This window comes from Bactrocera oleae, chromosome 3 (assembly GCF_042242935.1).
Source record: "Bactrocera oleae isolate idBacOlea1 chromosome 3, idBacOlea1, whole genome shotgun sequence".
Classification (NCBI taxonomy): domain Eukaryota; kingdom Metazoa; phylum Arthropoda; class Insecta; order Diptera; family Tephritidae; genus Bactrocera; species Bactrocera oleae.
In genome coordinates, this window is record NC_091537.1 from 44,735,556 (window position 1) to 44,750,833 (window position 15,278).

The 15,278-nt window shown below is 31.7% G+C and overlaps 3 protein-coding genes and 1 pseudogene across 3 annotated transcripts; all 4 read right to left on the bottom strand.

Moving 5' to 3' along the window:
- Positions 1 to 1,001: 1,001 nt before the first annotated feature.
- On the bottom strand, positions 1,002 to 2,422 carry LOC106625841 (serine/threonine-protein kinase nekl-2). Its single transcript, XM_036362051.2, is given in 3 exon segments — positions 1,002 to 1,748; positions 1,750 to 2,186; positions 2,254 to 2,422. Coding segments are annotated over 3 exon segments (867 nt in total). The 5' UTR covers positions 2,419 to 2,422; the 3' UTR covers positions 1,002 to 1,483.
- Positions 2,423 to 5,311: 2,889 nt separating this feature from the next.
- On the bottom strand, positions 5,312 to 6,398 carry LOC138856159 (serine/threonine-protein kinase nekl-2-like; annotated as a pseudogene).
- A 3,255-nt stretch (positions 6,399 to 9,653) lies between these two features.
- Positions 9,654 to 10,835, bottom strand: LOC138856160 (serine/threonine-protein kinase nekl-2-like). Its single transcript, XM_070106580.1, has 2 exons — positions 10,543 to 10,835; positions 9,654 to 10,475 (listed from the first exon to the last, which is right to left on the bottom strand). The coding sequence occupies exons 1-2, from the start codon at positions 10,705 to 10,707 to the stop codon at positions 9,831 to 9,833; spliced, it is 810 nt and encodes a 269-aa protein (XP_069962681.1). The 5' UTR covers positions 10,708 to 10,835; the 3' UTR covers positions 9,654 to 9,830.
- A 3,217-nt stretch (positions 10,836 to 14,052) lies between these two features.
- On the bottom strand, positions 14,053 to 15,278 carry LOC138856161 (serine/threonine-protein kinase nekl-2-like). Its single transcript, XM_070106581.1, has 2 exons — positions 14,978 to 15,278; positions 14,053 to 14,910 (listed from the first exon to the last, which is right to left on the bottom strand). The coding sequence occupies exons 1-2, from the start codon at positions 15,140 to 15,142 to the stop codon at positions 14,194 to 14,196; spliced, it is 882 nt and encodes a 293-aa protein (XP_069962682.1). The 5' UTR covers positions 15,143 to 15,278; the 3' UTR covers positions 14,053 to 14,193.

Consider the following 15,278-nt stretch of genomic DNA (forward strand, 5'->3'; position numbering starts at 1 on the left):
CAACATATACTAATCTTAATCGCAATAAATGTTGGATGTTTTAATTTAAAAGCCTAAAACCTATAATTTTGTACGATCTGGCTACAATGGAAAATGTTATAAAAAACGCTAATTTTGAGGCGTTGGAATAAGTTGGGCATCCCTTTATCCCTGCACATACTTTTTTACACAATGAGCATTGTATAAGCCTACAGGTAACCAAAGAATCAGCTGTTTTCCTATGTGTGTGACACAGCTGGGATCACCTGATCGAATCTGCCTTTTTTAGACACAGAGGTGTAAATAAAAGGAATGTAGTTAAAAAGCATATGTAAACATATCTATCAGCTAACATCTTGAAATGTACAACACACATTGTAAAATATAAATATCAGAGATAAGAACATCGTTTCGGGTAATTTTATCATTATTACGAGGTTGAAGGTCTGTAATTTTTGATTTGGGGTTGCCGTTGAACTTACAACCGTATATAATACGTAATATTTCAAAAGCATCTGGAATGCCAAAAGTATTACAATACTATTAAAAACTAAGCAAACACTATTTTTGGTAAATTCATAGTCCCCCAACTAAGGAGGCCTCAAAAATTCTTTTTTTGTTTTAAACCGTCTTATTTTGACGCGAATATTACAAATCCGTGAGCGGAAAGTGGATTTTTTCAATAATTTAATTTACAAATATGTATAACGCACTTATATATTTTTTAAGTTACTTAGTTGTTGTTCTTGTTGTAGCGGCAAAATTCTTCAGAATTCAGATCACTTAGCCGTCATTACCAGTTCAGCGAGTTAAACATTTTCAAACAAAAAAATACTGATGAAATGTAACAGTCACAATTTCGGCTTCGGCCGCGCTTCAAAAAATTAACCCTAGTCGGTCCAACACTGGGGTGTTCATAGTTCAATCACGTCAAACTCCTTTCCGCACTGGCGGCCTTCGGCCGCGCATCAAAAAAATAAACTTAGTCGGTCCAACACCAGGGTGTTCATAATTCAATCGCGTCAAACTCCTTTCTGTACTGGCGGCCTTCGGCTGAGCTTCAAAACAATTATCGTGGTCGGTCCAACAGTGGGCTGTTCATAGTTCTTTTGCACCAAACTCCTTTCAGCAGCGGAAATAATTAATTTTAATATATCATCTTTTTTTATTTTTAATGCATATGTATTAAAAAAACGTTTTTTTTTTGAAAAAAATAATATAATTAATAAACAATTCACTTTCCGCTCACGGATTTGTAATATTCGCGTCAAAATACGATTTAAAAAAACATTTATTTTTAAGTCTCCTTAGTTGGGGGACCTAAACTATACATTTACCATACTTTTCATAAAAGCGTTGAATTTAATAAATTTATTGAGTATATTATGTATTTATTTTGAAAGGATATGGTATTTTCATATTTTTCTTTTGGGAACATGATTTTCATTTTATACTTTATACATATTTTAATTGATTCATTATTATTTATTAAATGATATTTCTTTCAAGAGCGTTCAAATTCTTTAAGCAAGATTATATATATATTATATTTAAAATATTTGTTATAGTAAGAAACAGCAATTTTGGCACTAAATGTGACTATATTATACAAAGAAACCCGCTTTCTAGGATTAGAATTCAACATTTTTTCACAATGGCAACACCATTCAACCCCATAAAAGTTTGACATATTGCTAACATTACGTTCATAGTGAGAAGTCAGAATTAAAAATTTTAAATCATCTAAGTTCTTAGCTTGTTGAAATGGACATTTCATACAGTATGCATCCAAGAGACCAAACATCCGATTTAAATTCATATGGTTCCCCTTTCATAATTTCTGGTGCCATATAAAGGAATGTGCCTATAAGACTTTTAGTTGATTTATTACTAGAATGTATGGTTGATATACCAAAATCAGCGATCTTAAAATTATTATCTCTGTCTACTAGAATATTTTCAGGCTTAAGATCTCTGTGAATTATATGACGAATATGTAAATATTCAAGTCCCAATAAGATATCATATATACACGAATTAAATATCTGTTTTGAAACAGCTGGGCGACGGTTACTATTCGCATTAATTATATCGCGTAAGGTTCCTTTTGAGGCAAATTCCATTACAATATTTACAGTTCCATCGAATACAAATGAGCGGACAAATCTAATAATGCTTGGATGCTTAAGTTGGGAAATTATATAAATCTGTGAAATCAAATCATTCAATAATTAGAAAAGCATTTCATATTGCTCACATATTCAATGCCTATACCTCATCCATCAACATTTTAATTTCTGATTTTGGTTTCCGAATCACAATCCGCTTTACACAAACATTCTTGTGGTCATTTGAATTAGACCTACAAAGAAACACCTGCCCAAAAGATCCTTCACCTAAAACTTTAATAGGACCTAAGCTTAAATCTCCAATATCCATCGTTATTTACTTTGGAATTATAGTACAGAGTGTAATGAAGTTACACTACCTTTGCAGTATTTGTTACAAAATGATTTAACATATAAGGTTGTCGTGCCTTTGATAACTAAAAAAAACCAAAGTATCGTTTAAAATGGGTACTGGTTATCAAATCGGCGTATTGCTGTTAATTACGTTTACGTTGACGTAAAGAAAAACCATCATGCACACGCCAAGGAAATCGATGTGTAAAAATACCCAATAACATAATACGTATATGGCTATTTTCAGTGGCATGTCGCAAATCAGCTATTAATTCAAAGCTCGCGTTAATATCTTCAGGTGTTGATAAAATCTAATTTAAAGGAATATTGCGAAAGAATTCAATATTCATTATTCGCGAAAATATTGAAAAGATTAGAATTATGTTTGGTATCTTAATCAATTATATTATCGGTCGTACTCATCTTACTTAGCCGCATTACTATATTTGGCTTCATATCAGAGATATTGGTACTAAAATCAACCTAGTTAACTCTCATGAGATATGTACATAAGTATAACTCAACCAAAATGGCTAAGATAATAATATTGGGTATATGAGGAACAAATCGCCCAGTAGAACGGAAATCATTTCACCGAACCACAGCATTTTTCCGCACGGGTTATGCATACAATATTTTTTTTCGAATTAAGAATATGAATAAAATAAATAATTGTCAGCCTTATGATGTCCAAAGAAATCATGCACTACTGGGAGTACATCTGCAAGAGTTACATGACACATGTGGAGCCCATTATTTTTTTTTGATTTTTAACAGGTAGATTGAAGTAAGATTGGTATGCTTCGCCAATCTTTAAGTTTTTATTTAAATTCTACCTTTTCTCTCTCATTTTTTAAATTCGCCGCAAATATCAGCATTTCAAATTTATCAAACGTTTCCAAATTTATTCATTTGCAAGTTTTGTCACAATAGTAAACAGCTGATTCGAATATTGGTTTTGCATATTTTCGAAAAGACGAAAATCCAATCAGATTCTGTGACACCATTATAATCAGAATTGGTTTTCAATTCTGACAACTACGCAAATCTGTCTTGAATTCCACAACACCCCTGATTATTCCTCTGCTATTTGCAAACTCATACCAGAGATAAAGAGATGCCCAACTCTGCTGTAATTGGAAATGAGAGAGCAACTCACCTACCCGACTTTGACAGTTGATTGAATCGAGGAGGTTGTTTCGTAATTAGAACTACTGGAATGGCCAGATTAAAATTCTACAAAAAATATATGTGAACGGAGAGAGTTGTTGCCGCCGTTCAAGATCACTAATAAAAAATGTAAAATAATTAAAATTAAAGAAAGTGCGAAATGTATATATATTTGATGAAATGTTTTGTTATATGATGCATAATAGTCTCAATTTTCAATTGTAAATGATTAAAAACATTTTAAAATTGAGAGCTAACAAGCTTGTATCACTTTATGAAGTATTGCAAATCCAAAAGTCAGTTGTTTAATATAGCATAAAATCATAAAATAAAGGTTAAATAGTTTTTTCACATATTAAACGTCCAACATATACTAATCTTAATCGCAATAAATGTTGGATGTTTTAATTTAAAAGCCTAAAACCTATAATTTTGTACGATCTGGCTACAATGGAAAATGTTATAAAAAACGCTAATTTTGAGGCGTTGGAATAAGTTGGGCATCCCTTTATCCCTGCACATACTTTTTTACACAATGAGCATTGTATAAGCCTACAGGTAACCAAAGAATCAGCTGTTTTCCTATGTGTGTGACACAGCTGGGATCACCTGATCGAATCTGCCTTTTTTAGACACAGAGGTGTAAATAAAAGGAATGTAGTTAAAAAGCATATGTAAACATATCTATCAGCTAACATCTTGAAATGTACAACACACATTGTAAAATATAAATATCAGAGATAAGAACATCGTTTCGGGTAATTTTATCATTATTACGAGGTTGAAGGTCTGTAATTTTTGATTTGGGGTTGCCGTTGAACTTACAACCGTATATAATACGTAATATTTCAAAAGCATCTGGAATGCCAAAAGTATTACAATACTATTAAAAACTAAGCAAACACTATTTTTGGTAAATTCATAGTCCCCCAACTAAGGAGGCCTCAAAAATTCTTTTTTTGTTTTAAACCGTCTTATTTTGACGCGAATATTACAAATCCGTGAGCGGAAAGTGGATTTTTTCAATAATTTAATTTACAAATATGTATAACGCACTTATATATTTTTTAAGTTACTTAGTTGTTGTTCTTGTTGTAGCGGCAAAATTCTTCAGAATTCAGATCACTTAGCCGTCATTACCAGTTCAGCGAGTTAAACATTTTCAAACAAAAAAATACTGATGAAATGTAACAGTCACAATTTCGGCTTCGGCCGCGCTTCAAAAAATTAACCCTAGTCGGTCCAACACTGGGGTGTTCATAGTTCAATCACGTCAAACTCCTTTCCGCACTGGCGGCCTTCGGCCGCGCATCAAAAAAATAAACTTAGTCGGTCCAACACCAGGGTGTTCATAATTCAATCGCGTCAAACTCCTTTCTGTACTGGCGGCCTTCGGCTGAGCTTCAAAACAATTATCGTGGTCGGTCCAACAGTGGGCTGTTCATAGTTCTTTTGCACCAAACTCCTTTCAGCAGCGGAAATAATTAATTTTAATATATCATCTTTTTTTATTTTTAATGCATATGTATTAAAAAAACGTTTTTTTTTTTGAAAAAAATAATATAATTAATAAACAATTCACTTTCCGCTCACGGATTTGTAATATTCGCGTCAAAATACGATTTAAAAAAACATTTATTTTTAAGCCTCCTTAGTTGGGGGACCTAAACTATACATTTACCATACTTTTCATAAAAGCGTTGAATTTAATAAATTTATTGAGTATATTGTGTATTTATTTTGAAAGGATATGGTATTTTCATATTTTTCTTTTGGGAACATGATTTTCATTTTATACTTTATACATATTTTAATTGATTCATTATTATTTATTAAATGATATTTCTTTCAAGAGCGTTCAAATTCTTTAAGCAAGATTATATATATATTATATTTAAAATATTTGTTATAGTAAGAAACAGCAATTTTGGCACTAAATGTGACTATATTATACAAAGAAACCCGCTTTCTAGGATTAGAATTCAACATTTTTTCACAATGGCAACACCATTCAACCCCATAAAAGTTTGACATATTGCTAACATTACGTTCATAGTGAGAAGTCAGAATTAAAAATTTTAAATCATCTAAGTTCTTAGCTTGTTGAAATGGACATTTCATACAGTATGCATCCAAGAGACCAAACATCCGATTTAAATTCATATGGTTCCCCTTTCATAATTTCTGGTGCCATATAAAGGAATGTGCCTATAAGACTTTTAGTTGATTTATTACTAGAATGTATGGTTGATATACCAAAATCAGCGATCTTAAAATTATTATCTCTGTCTACTAGAATATTTTCAGGCTTAAGATCTCTGTGAATTATATGACGAATATGTAAATATTCAAGTCCCAATAAGATATCATATATACACGAATTAAATATCTGTTTTGAAACAGCTGGGCGACGGTTACTATTCGCATTAATTATATCGCGTAAGGTTCCTTTTGAGGCAAATTCCATTACAATATTTACAGTTCCATCGAATACAAATGAGCGGACAAATCTAATAATGCTTGGATGCTTAAGTTGGGAAATTATATAAATCTGTGAAATCAAATCATTCAATAATTAGAAAAGCATTTCATATTGCTCACATATTCAATGCCTATACCTCATCCATCAACATTTTAATTTCTGATTTTGGTTTCCGAATCACAATCCGCTTTACACAAACATTCTTGTGGTCATTTGAATTAGACCTACAAAGAAACACCTGCCCAAAAGATCCTTCACCTAAAACTTTAATAGGACCTAAGCTTAAATCTCCAATATCCATCGTTATTTACTTTGGAATTATAGTACAGAGTGTAATGAAGTTACACTACCTTTGCAGTATTTGTTACAAAATGATTTAACATATAAGGTTGTCGTGCCTTTGATAACTAAAAAAAACCAAAGTATCGTTTAAAATGGGTACTGGTTATCAAATCGGCGTATTGCTGTTAATTACGTTTACGTTGACGTAAAGAAAAACCATCATGCACACGCCAAGGAAATCGATGTGTAAAAATACCCAATAACATAATACGTATATGGCTATTTTCAGTGGCATGTCGCAAATCAGCTATTAATTCAAAGCTCGCGTTAATATCTTCAGGTGTTGATAAAATCTAATTTAAAGGAATATTGCGAAAGAATTCAATATTCATTATTCGCGAAAATATTGAAAAGATTAGAATTATGTTTGGTATCTTAATCAATTATATTATCGGTCGTACTCATCTTACTTAGCCGCATTACTATATTTGGCTTCATATCAGAGATATTGGTACTAAAATCAACCTAGTTAACTCTCATGAGATATGTACATAAGTATAACTCAACCAAAATGGCTAAGATAATAATATTGGGTATATGAGGAACAAATCGCCCAGTAGAACGGAAATCATTTCACCGAACCACAGCATTTTTCCGCACGGGTTATGCATACAATATTTTTTTTCGAATTAAGAATATGAATAAAATAAAGCTCTGCATTTGCTTTTATGTATGAAAAATGGAAAAATTCAACTCAATTAAAACACAAAAAGAGTTTATGTATAAAGAATTTATTACATCATATCGATCGTCCATTTATAATTCTTTCTTACAATAGACATTTTATATTAGACTCCAAATGTTTAAAAATTATTAGTTTTACTTACCTGTCATGTATCCGCAGATGTTTCTCTTGTATTGTTTTCAATACGGTATAATGGCCTTGGTAACGTCTCTCATATTCCATTATATATTGATTAAATCGTTCTCCTTATCCTTCAGAATAAGCCCCCAAATTATCTTTATCTAAATCCATATCCCATCATAGAGAAATTTGTGATCAGCTCGTCATAATTGTCAGCCTTATGATGTCCAAAGAAATCATGCACTACTGGGAGTACATCTGCAAGAGTTACATGACACATGTGGAGCCCATTATTTTTTTTTGATTTTTAACAGGTAGATTGAAGTAAGATTGGTATGCTTCGCCAATCTTTAAGTTTTTATTTAAATTCTACCTTTTCTCTCTCATTTTTTAAATTCGCCGCAAATATCAGCATTTCAAATTTATCAAACGTTTCCAAATTTATTCATTTGCAAGTTTTGTCACAATAGTAAACTGCTGATTCGAATATTGGTTTTGCATATTTTCGAAAAGACGAAAATCCAATCAGATTCTGTGACACCATTATAATCAGAATTGGTTTTCAATTCTGACAACTACGCAAATCTGTCTTGAATTCCACAACACCCCTGATTATTCCTCTGCTATTTGCAAACTCATACCAGAGATAAAGAGATGCCCAACTCTGCTGTAATTGGAAATGAGAGAGCAACTCACCTACCCGACTTTGACAGTTGATTGAATCGAGGAGGTTGTTTCGTAATTAGAACTACTGGAATGGCCAGATTAAAATTCTACAAAAAATATATGTGAACGGAGAGAGTTGTTGCCGCCGTTCAAGATCACTAATAAAAAATTTAAAATAATTAAAATTAAAGAAAGTGCGAAATGTATATATATTTGATGAAATGTTTTGTTATATGATGCATAATAGTCTCAATTTTCAATTGTAAATGATTAAAAACATTTTAAAATTGAGAGCTAACAAGCTTGTATCACTTTATGAAGTATTGCAAATCCAAAAGTCAGTTGTTTAATATAGCATAAAATCATAAAATAAAGGTTAAATAGTTTTTTCACATATTAAACGTCCAACATATACTAATCTTAATCGCAATAAATGTTGGATGTTTTAATTTAAAAGCCTAAAACCTATAATTTTGTACGATCTGGCTACAATGGAAAATGTTATAAAAAACGCTAATTTTGAGGCGTTGGAATAAGTTGGGCATCCCTTTATCCCTGCACATACTTTTTTACACAATGAGCATTGTATAAGCCTACAGGTAACCAAAGAATCAGCTGTTTTCCTATGTGTGTGACACAGCTGGGATCACCTGATCGAATCTGCCTTTTTTAGACACAGAGGTGTAAATAAAAGGAATGTAGTTAAAAAGCATATGTAAACATATCTATCAGCTAACATCTTGAAATGTACAACACACATTGTAAAATATAAATATCAGAGATAAGAACATCGTTTCGGGTAATTTTATCATTATTACGAGGTTGAAGGTCTGTAATTTTTGATTTGGGGTTGCCGTTGAACTTACAACCGTATATAATACGTAATATTTCAAAAGCATCTGGAATGCCAAAAGTATTACAATACTATTAAAAACTAAGCAAACACTATTTTTGGTAAATTCATAGTTTAAGTCCCCCAACTAAGGAGGCCTCAAAAATTCTTTTTTTGTTTTAAACCGTCTTATTTTGACGCGAATATTACAAATCCGTGAGCGAAAAGTGGATTTTTTCAATAATTTAATTTACAAATATGTATAACGCACTTATATATTTTTTAAGTTACTTAGTTGTTGTTCTTGTTGTAGCGGCAAAATTCTTCAGAATTCAGATCACTTAGCCGTCATTACCAGTTCAGCGAGTTAAACATTTTCAAACAAAAAAATACTGATGAAATGTAACAGTCACAATTTCGGCTTCGGCCGCGCTTCAAAAAATTAACCCTAGTCGGTCCAACACTGGGGTGTTCATAGTTCAATCACGTCAAACTCCTTTCCGCACTGGCGGCCTTCGTCCGCGCATCAAAAAAATAAACTTAGTCGGTCCAACACCGGGGTGTTCATAATTCAATCGCGTCAAACTCCTTTCTGTACTGGCGGCCTTCGGCTGAGCTTCAAAACAATTATCGTGGTCGGTCCAACAGTGGGCTGTTCATAGCTCTTTTGCACCAAACTCCTTTCAGCAGCGGAAATAATTAATTTTAATATATCATCTTTTTTTATTTTTAATGCATATGTATTAAAAAAACGTTTTTTTTTTTGAAAAAAATAATATAATTAATAAACAATTCACTTTCCGCTCACGGATTTGTAATATTCGCGTCAAAATACGATTTAAAAAAACATTTATTTCTAAGCCTCCTTAGTTGGGGGACCTAAACTATACATTTACCATACTTTTCATAAAAGCGTTGAATTTAATAAATTTATTGAGTATATTGTGTATTTATTTTGAAAGGATATGGTATTTTCATATTTTTCTTTTGGGAACATGATTTTCATTTTATACTTTATACATATTTTAATTGATTCATTATTATTTATTAAATGATATTTCTTTCAAGAGCGTTCAAATTCTTTAAGCAAGATTATATATATATTATATTTAAAATATTTGTTATAGTAAGAAACAGCAATTTTGGATTAGAATTCAACATTTTTTCACAAAGGCAACACCATTCAACCCCATAAAAGTTTGACATATTGCTAACATTACGTTCATAGTGAGAAGTCAGAATTAAAAATTTTAAATCATCTAAGTTCTTAGCTTGTTGAAATGGACTAAGCCCATAGCACATTTCATACAGTATGCATCCAAGAGACCAAACATCCGATTTAAATTCATATGGTTCCCCTTTCATAATTTCTGGTGCCATATAAAGGAATGTGCCTATGAGACTTTTAGTTGATTTATTACTAGAATGTATGGTTGATATACCAAAATCAGCGATCTTAAAATTATTATCTCTGTCTACTAGAATATTTTCAGGCTTAAGATCTCTGTGAATTATATGACGAATATGTAAATATTCAAGTCCCAATAAGATATCATATATACACGAATTAAATATCTGTTTTGAAACAGCTGGGCGACGGTTACTATTCGCATTAATTATATCGCGTAAGGTTCCTTTTGAGGCAAATTCCATTACAATATTTACAGTTCCATCGAATACAAATGAGCGGACAAATCTAATAATGCTTGGATGCTTAAGTTGGGAAATTATATAAATCTGTGAAATCAAATCATTCAATAATTAGAAAAGCATTTCATATTGCTCACATATTCAATGCCTATACCTCATCCATCAACATTTTAATTTCTGATTTTGGTTTCCGAATCACAATCCGCTTTACACAAACATTCTTGTGGTCATTTGAATTAGACCTACAAAGAAACACCTGCCCAAAAGATCCTTCACCTAAAACTTTAATAGGACATAAGCTTAAATCTCCAATATCCATCGTTATTTACTTTGGAATTATAGTACAGAGTGTAATGAAGTTACACTACCTTTGCAGTATTTGTTACAAAATGATTTAACATATAAGGTTGTCGTGCCTTTGATAACTAAAAAAAACCAAAGTATCGTTTAAAATGGGTACTGGTTATCAAATCGGCGTATTGCTGTTAATTACGTTTACGTTGACGTAAAGAAAAACCATCATGCACACGCCAAGGAAATCGATGTGTAAAAATACCCAATAACATAATACGTATATGGCTATTTTCAGTGGCATGTCGCAAATCAGCTATTAATTCAAAGCTCGCGTTAATATCTTCAGGTGTTGATAAAATCTAATTTAAAGGAATATTGCGAAAGAATTCAATATTCATTATTCGCGAAAATATTGAAAAGATTAGAATTATGTTTGGTATCTTAATCAATTATATTATCGGTCGTACTGATCTTACTTAGCCGCATTACTATATTTGGCTTCATATCAGAGATATTGGTACTAAAATCAACCTAGTTAACTCTCATGAGATATGTACATAAGTATAACTCAACCAAAATGGCTAAGATAATAATATTGGGTATATGAGGAACAAATCGCCCAGTAGAACGGAAATCATTTCACCGAGCCACAGCATTTTTCCGCACGGGTTATGCATACAATATTTTTTTTCGAATTAAGAATATGAATAAAATAAAGCTCTGCCTTTGCTTTTATGTATGAAAAATGGAAAAATTCAACTCAATTAAAACACAAAAAGAGTTTATGTATAAATAATTTATTACATCATATCGATCGTCCATTTATAATTCATTCTTACAATAGACATTTTATATTAGACTCCAAATTTTTAAAAATTATTAGTTTTACTTACCTGTCATGTATCCGCAGATGTTTCTCTTGTATTGTTTTCAATACGGTATAATGGCCTTGGTAACGTCTCTCATATTCCATTATATATTGATTAAATCGTTCTCCTTATCCTTCAGAATAAGCCCCCAAATTATCTTTATCTAAATCCATATCCCATCATAGAGAAATTTGTGATCAGCTCGTCATAATTGTCAGCCTTATGATGTCCAAATAAATCATGCACTACTGGGAGTACATCTGCAAGAGTTACATGACACATGTGGAGCCCATTATTTTTTTTTTTTTTTTAACAGGTAGATTGAAGTAAGATTGGTATGCTTCGCCAATCTTTAAGTTTTTATTTAAATTCTACCTTTTCTCTTTCATTTTTTAAATTCGCCGCAAATATCAGCATTTCAAATTTATCAAACGTTTCCAAATTTATTCATTTGCAAGTTTTGTCACAATAGTAAACAGCTGATTCGAATATTGGTTTTGCATATTTTCGAAAAGACGAAAATCCAATCAGATTCTGTGACACCATTATAATCAGAATTGGTTTTCAATTCTGACAACTACGCAAATCTGCCTTGAATTCCACAACACCCCTGATTATTCCTCTGCTATTTGCAAACTCATACCAGAGATAAAGAGATGCCCAACTCTGCTGTAATTGGAAATGAGAGAGCAACTCACCTACCCGACTTTGACAGTTGATTGAATCGAGGAGGTTGTTTCGTAATTAGAACTACTGGAATGGCCAGATTAAAATTCTACAAAAAATATATGTGAACGGAGAGAGTTGTTGCCGCCGTTCAAGATCACTAATAAAAAATGTAAAATAATTAAAATTAAAGAAAGTGCGAAATGTATATATATTTGATGAAATGTTTTGTTATATGATGCATAATAGTCTCAATTTTCAATTGTAAATGATTAAAAACATTTTAAAATTGAGAGCTAACAAGCTTGTATCACTTTATGAAGTATTGCAAATCCAAAAGTCAGTTGTTTAATATAGCATAAAATCATAAAATAAAGGTTAAATAGTTTTTTCACATATTAAACGTCCAACATATACTAATCTTAATCGCAATAAATGTTGGATGTTTTAATTTAAAAGCCTAAAACCTATAATTTTGTACGATCTGGCTACAATGGAAAATGTTATAAAAAACGCTAATTTTGAGGCGTTGGAATAAGTTGGGCATCCCTTTATCCCTGCACATACTTTTTTACACAATGAGCATTGTATAAGCCTACAGGTAACCAAAGAATCAGCTGTTTTCCTATGTGTGTGACACAGCTGGGATCACCTGATCGAATCTGCCTTTTTTAGACACAGAGGTGTAAATAAAAGGAATGTAGTTAAAAAGCATATGTAAACATATCTATCAGCTAACATCTTGAAATGTACAACACACATTGTAAAATATAAATATCAGAGATAAGAACATCGTTTCGGGTAATTTTATCATTATTACGAGGTTGAAGGTCTGTAATTTTTGATTTGGGGTTGCCGTTGAACTTACAACCGTATATAATACGTAATATTTCAAAAGCATCTGGAATGCCAAAAGTATTACAATACTATTAAAAACTAAGCAAACACTATTTTTGGTAAATTCATAGTTTAAGTCCCCCAACTAAGGAGGCCTCAAAAATTCTTTTTTTGTTTTAAACCGTCTTATTTTGACGCGAATATTACAAATCCGTGAGCGGAAAGTGGATTTTTTCAATAATTTAATTTACAAATATGTATAACGCACTTATATATTTTTTAAGTTACTTAGTTGTTGTTCTTGTTGTAGCGGCAAAATTCTTCAGAATTCAGATCACTTAGCCGTCATTACCAGTTCAGCGAGTTAAACATTTTCAAACAAAAAAATACTGATGAAATGTAATAGTCACAATTTCCTTTGCGCCGCACTGGCGGCCTGGTCGGTTCAACACCGGGGGGTTCATAATTCAATCGCGTCAAACCCCTTTATGTACTGGAGGCCTTCGGCCGCGCTTCAAAAAATTAACCCTAGTCGGTCCAACACTGGGGTGTTCATAGTTCAATCACGTCAAACTCCTTTCCGCACTGGCGGCCTTCGGCCGCGCATCAAAAAAATAAACTTAGTCGGTCCAACACCGGGGTGTTCATAATTCAATTGCGTCAAACTCCTTTCTGTACTGGCGGCCTTCGGCTGAGCTTCAAAACAATTATCGTGGTCGGTCCAACAGTGGGCTGTTCATAGTTCTTTTGCACCAAACTCCTTTCAGCAGCGGAAATAATTAATTTTAATATATCATCTTTTTTTATTTTTAATGCATATGTATTAAAAAACGTTTTTTTTTTTTTTTGAAAAAAATAATATAATTAATAAACAATTCACTTTTCGCTCACGGATTTATAATATTCGCGTCAAAATACGATTTAAAAAAACATTTATTTTTAAGCCTCCTTAGTTGGGGGACCTAAACTATACATTTACCATACTTTTCATAAAAGCGTTGAATTTAATAAATTTATTGAGTATATTGTGTATTTATTTTGAAAGGATATGGTATTTTCATATTTTTCTTTTGGGAACATGATTTTCATTTTATACATATTTTAATTGATTCATTATTATTTATTAAATGATATTTCTTTCAAGAGCGTTCAAATTCTTTAAGCAAGATTATATATATATTATATTTAAAATATTTGTTATAGTAAGAAACAGCAATTTTGGCACTAAATGTGACTATATTATACAAAGAAACCCGCTTTCTAGGATTAGAATTCAACATTTTTTCACAAAGGCAACACCATTCAACCCCATAAAAGTTTGACATATTGCTAACATTACGTTCATAGTGAGAAGTCAGAATTAAAAATTTTAAATCATCTAAGTTCTTAGCTTGTTGAAATGGAGTAAGCCCATAGCACATTTCATACAGTATGCATCCAAGAGACCAAACATCCGATTTAAATTCATATGGTTCCCCTTTCATAATTTCTGGTGCCATATAAAGGAATGTGCCTATGAGACTTTTAGTTGATTTATTACTAGAATGTATGGTTGATATACCAAAATCAGCGATCTTAAAATTATTATCTCTGTCTACTAGAATATTTTCAGGCTTAAGATCTCTGTGAATTATATGACGAATATGTAAATATTCAAGTCCCAATAAGATATCATATATACACGAATTAAATATCTGTTTTGAAACAGCTGGGCGACGGTTACTATTCGCATTAATTATATCGCGTAAGGTTCCTTTTGAGGCAAATTCCATTACAATATTTACAGTTCCATCGAATACAAATGAGCGGACAAATATAATAATGCTTGGATGCTTAAGTTGGGAAATTATATAAATCTGTGAAATCAAATCATTCAATAATTAGAAAAGCATTTCATATTGCTCACATATTCAATGCCTATACCTCATCCATCAACATTTTAATTTCTGATTTTGGTTTCCGAATCACAATCCGCTTTACACAAACATTCTTGTGGTCATTTGAATTAGACCTACAAAGAAACACCTGCCCAAAAGATCCTTCACCTAAAACTTTAATAGGACATAAGCTTAAATCTCCAATATCCATCGTTATTTACTTTGGAATTATAGTACAGAGTGTAATGAAGTTACACTACCTTTGCAGTATTTGTTACAAAATGATTTAACATATAAGGTTGTCGTGCCTTTGATAACTAAAAAAAACCAAAGTATCGTTTAAAATG

Bases quoted from the DNA above. Each gene is read 5' to 3' on its own strand.
- LOC138856161 (XM_070106581.1), bottom strand. From the start codon at position 15,142: ATGGATATTGGAGATTTAAGCTTATGTCCTATTAAAGTTTTAGGTGAA. The intron at 14,911-14,977 runs GTATAGGCATTG...TTGATTTCACAG, and splicing joins TTAAAATGTTGATGGATGAG to ATTTATATAATTTCCCAACT.
- LOC138856160 (XM_070106580.1), bottom strand. From the start codon at position 10,707: ATGGATATTGGAGATTTAAGCTTATGTCCTATTAAAGTTTTAGGTGAA. The intron at 10,476-10,542 runs GTATAGGCATTG...TTGATTTCACAG, and splicing joins TTAAAATGTTGATGGATGAG to ATTTATATAATTTCCCAACT.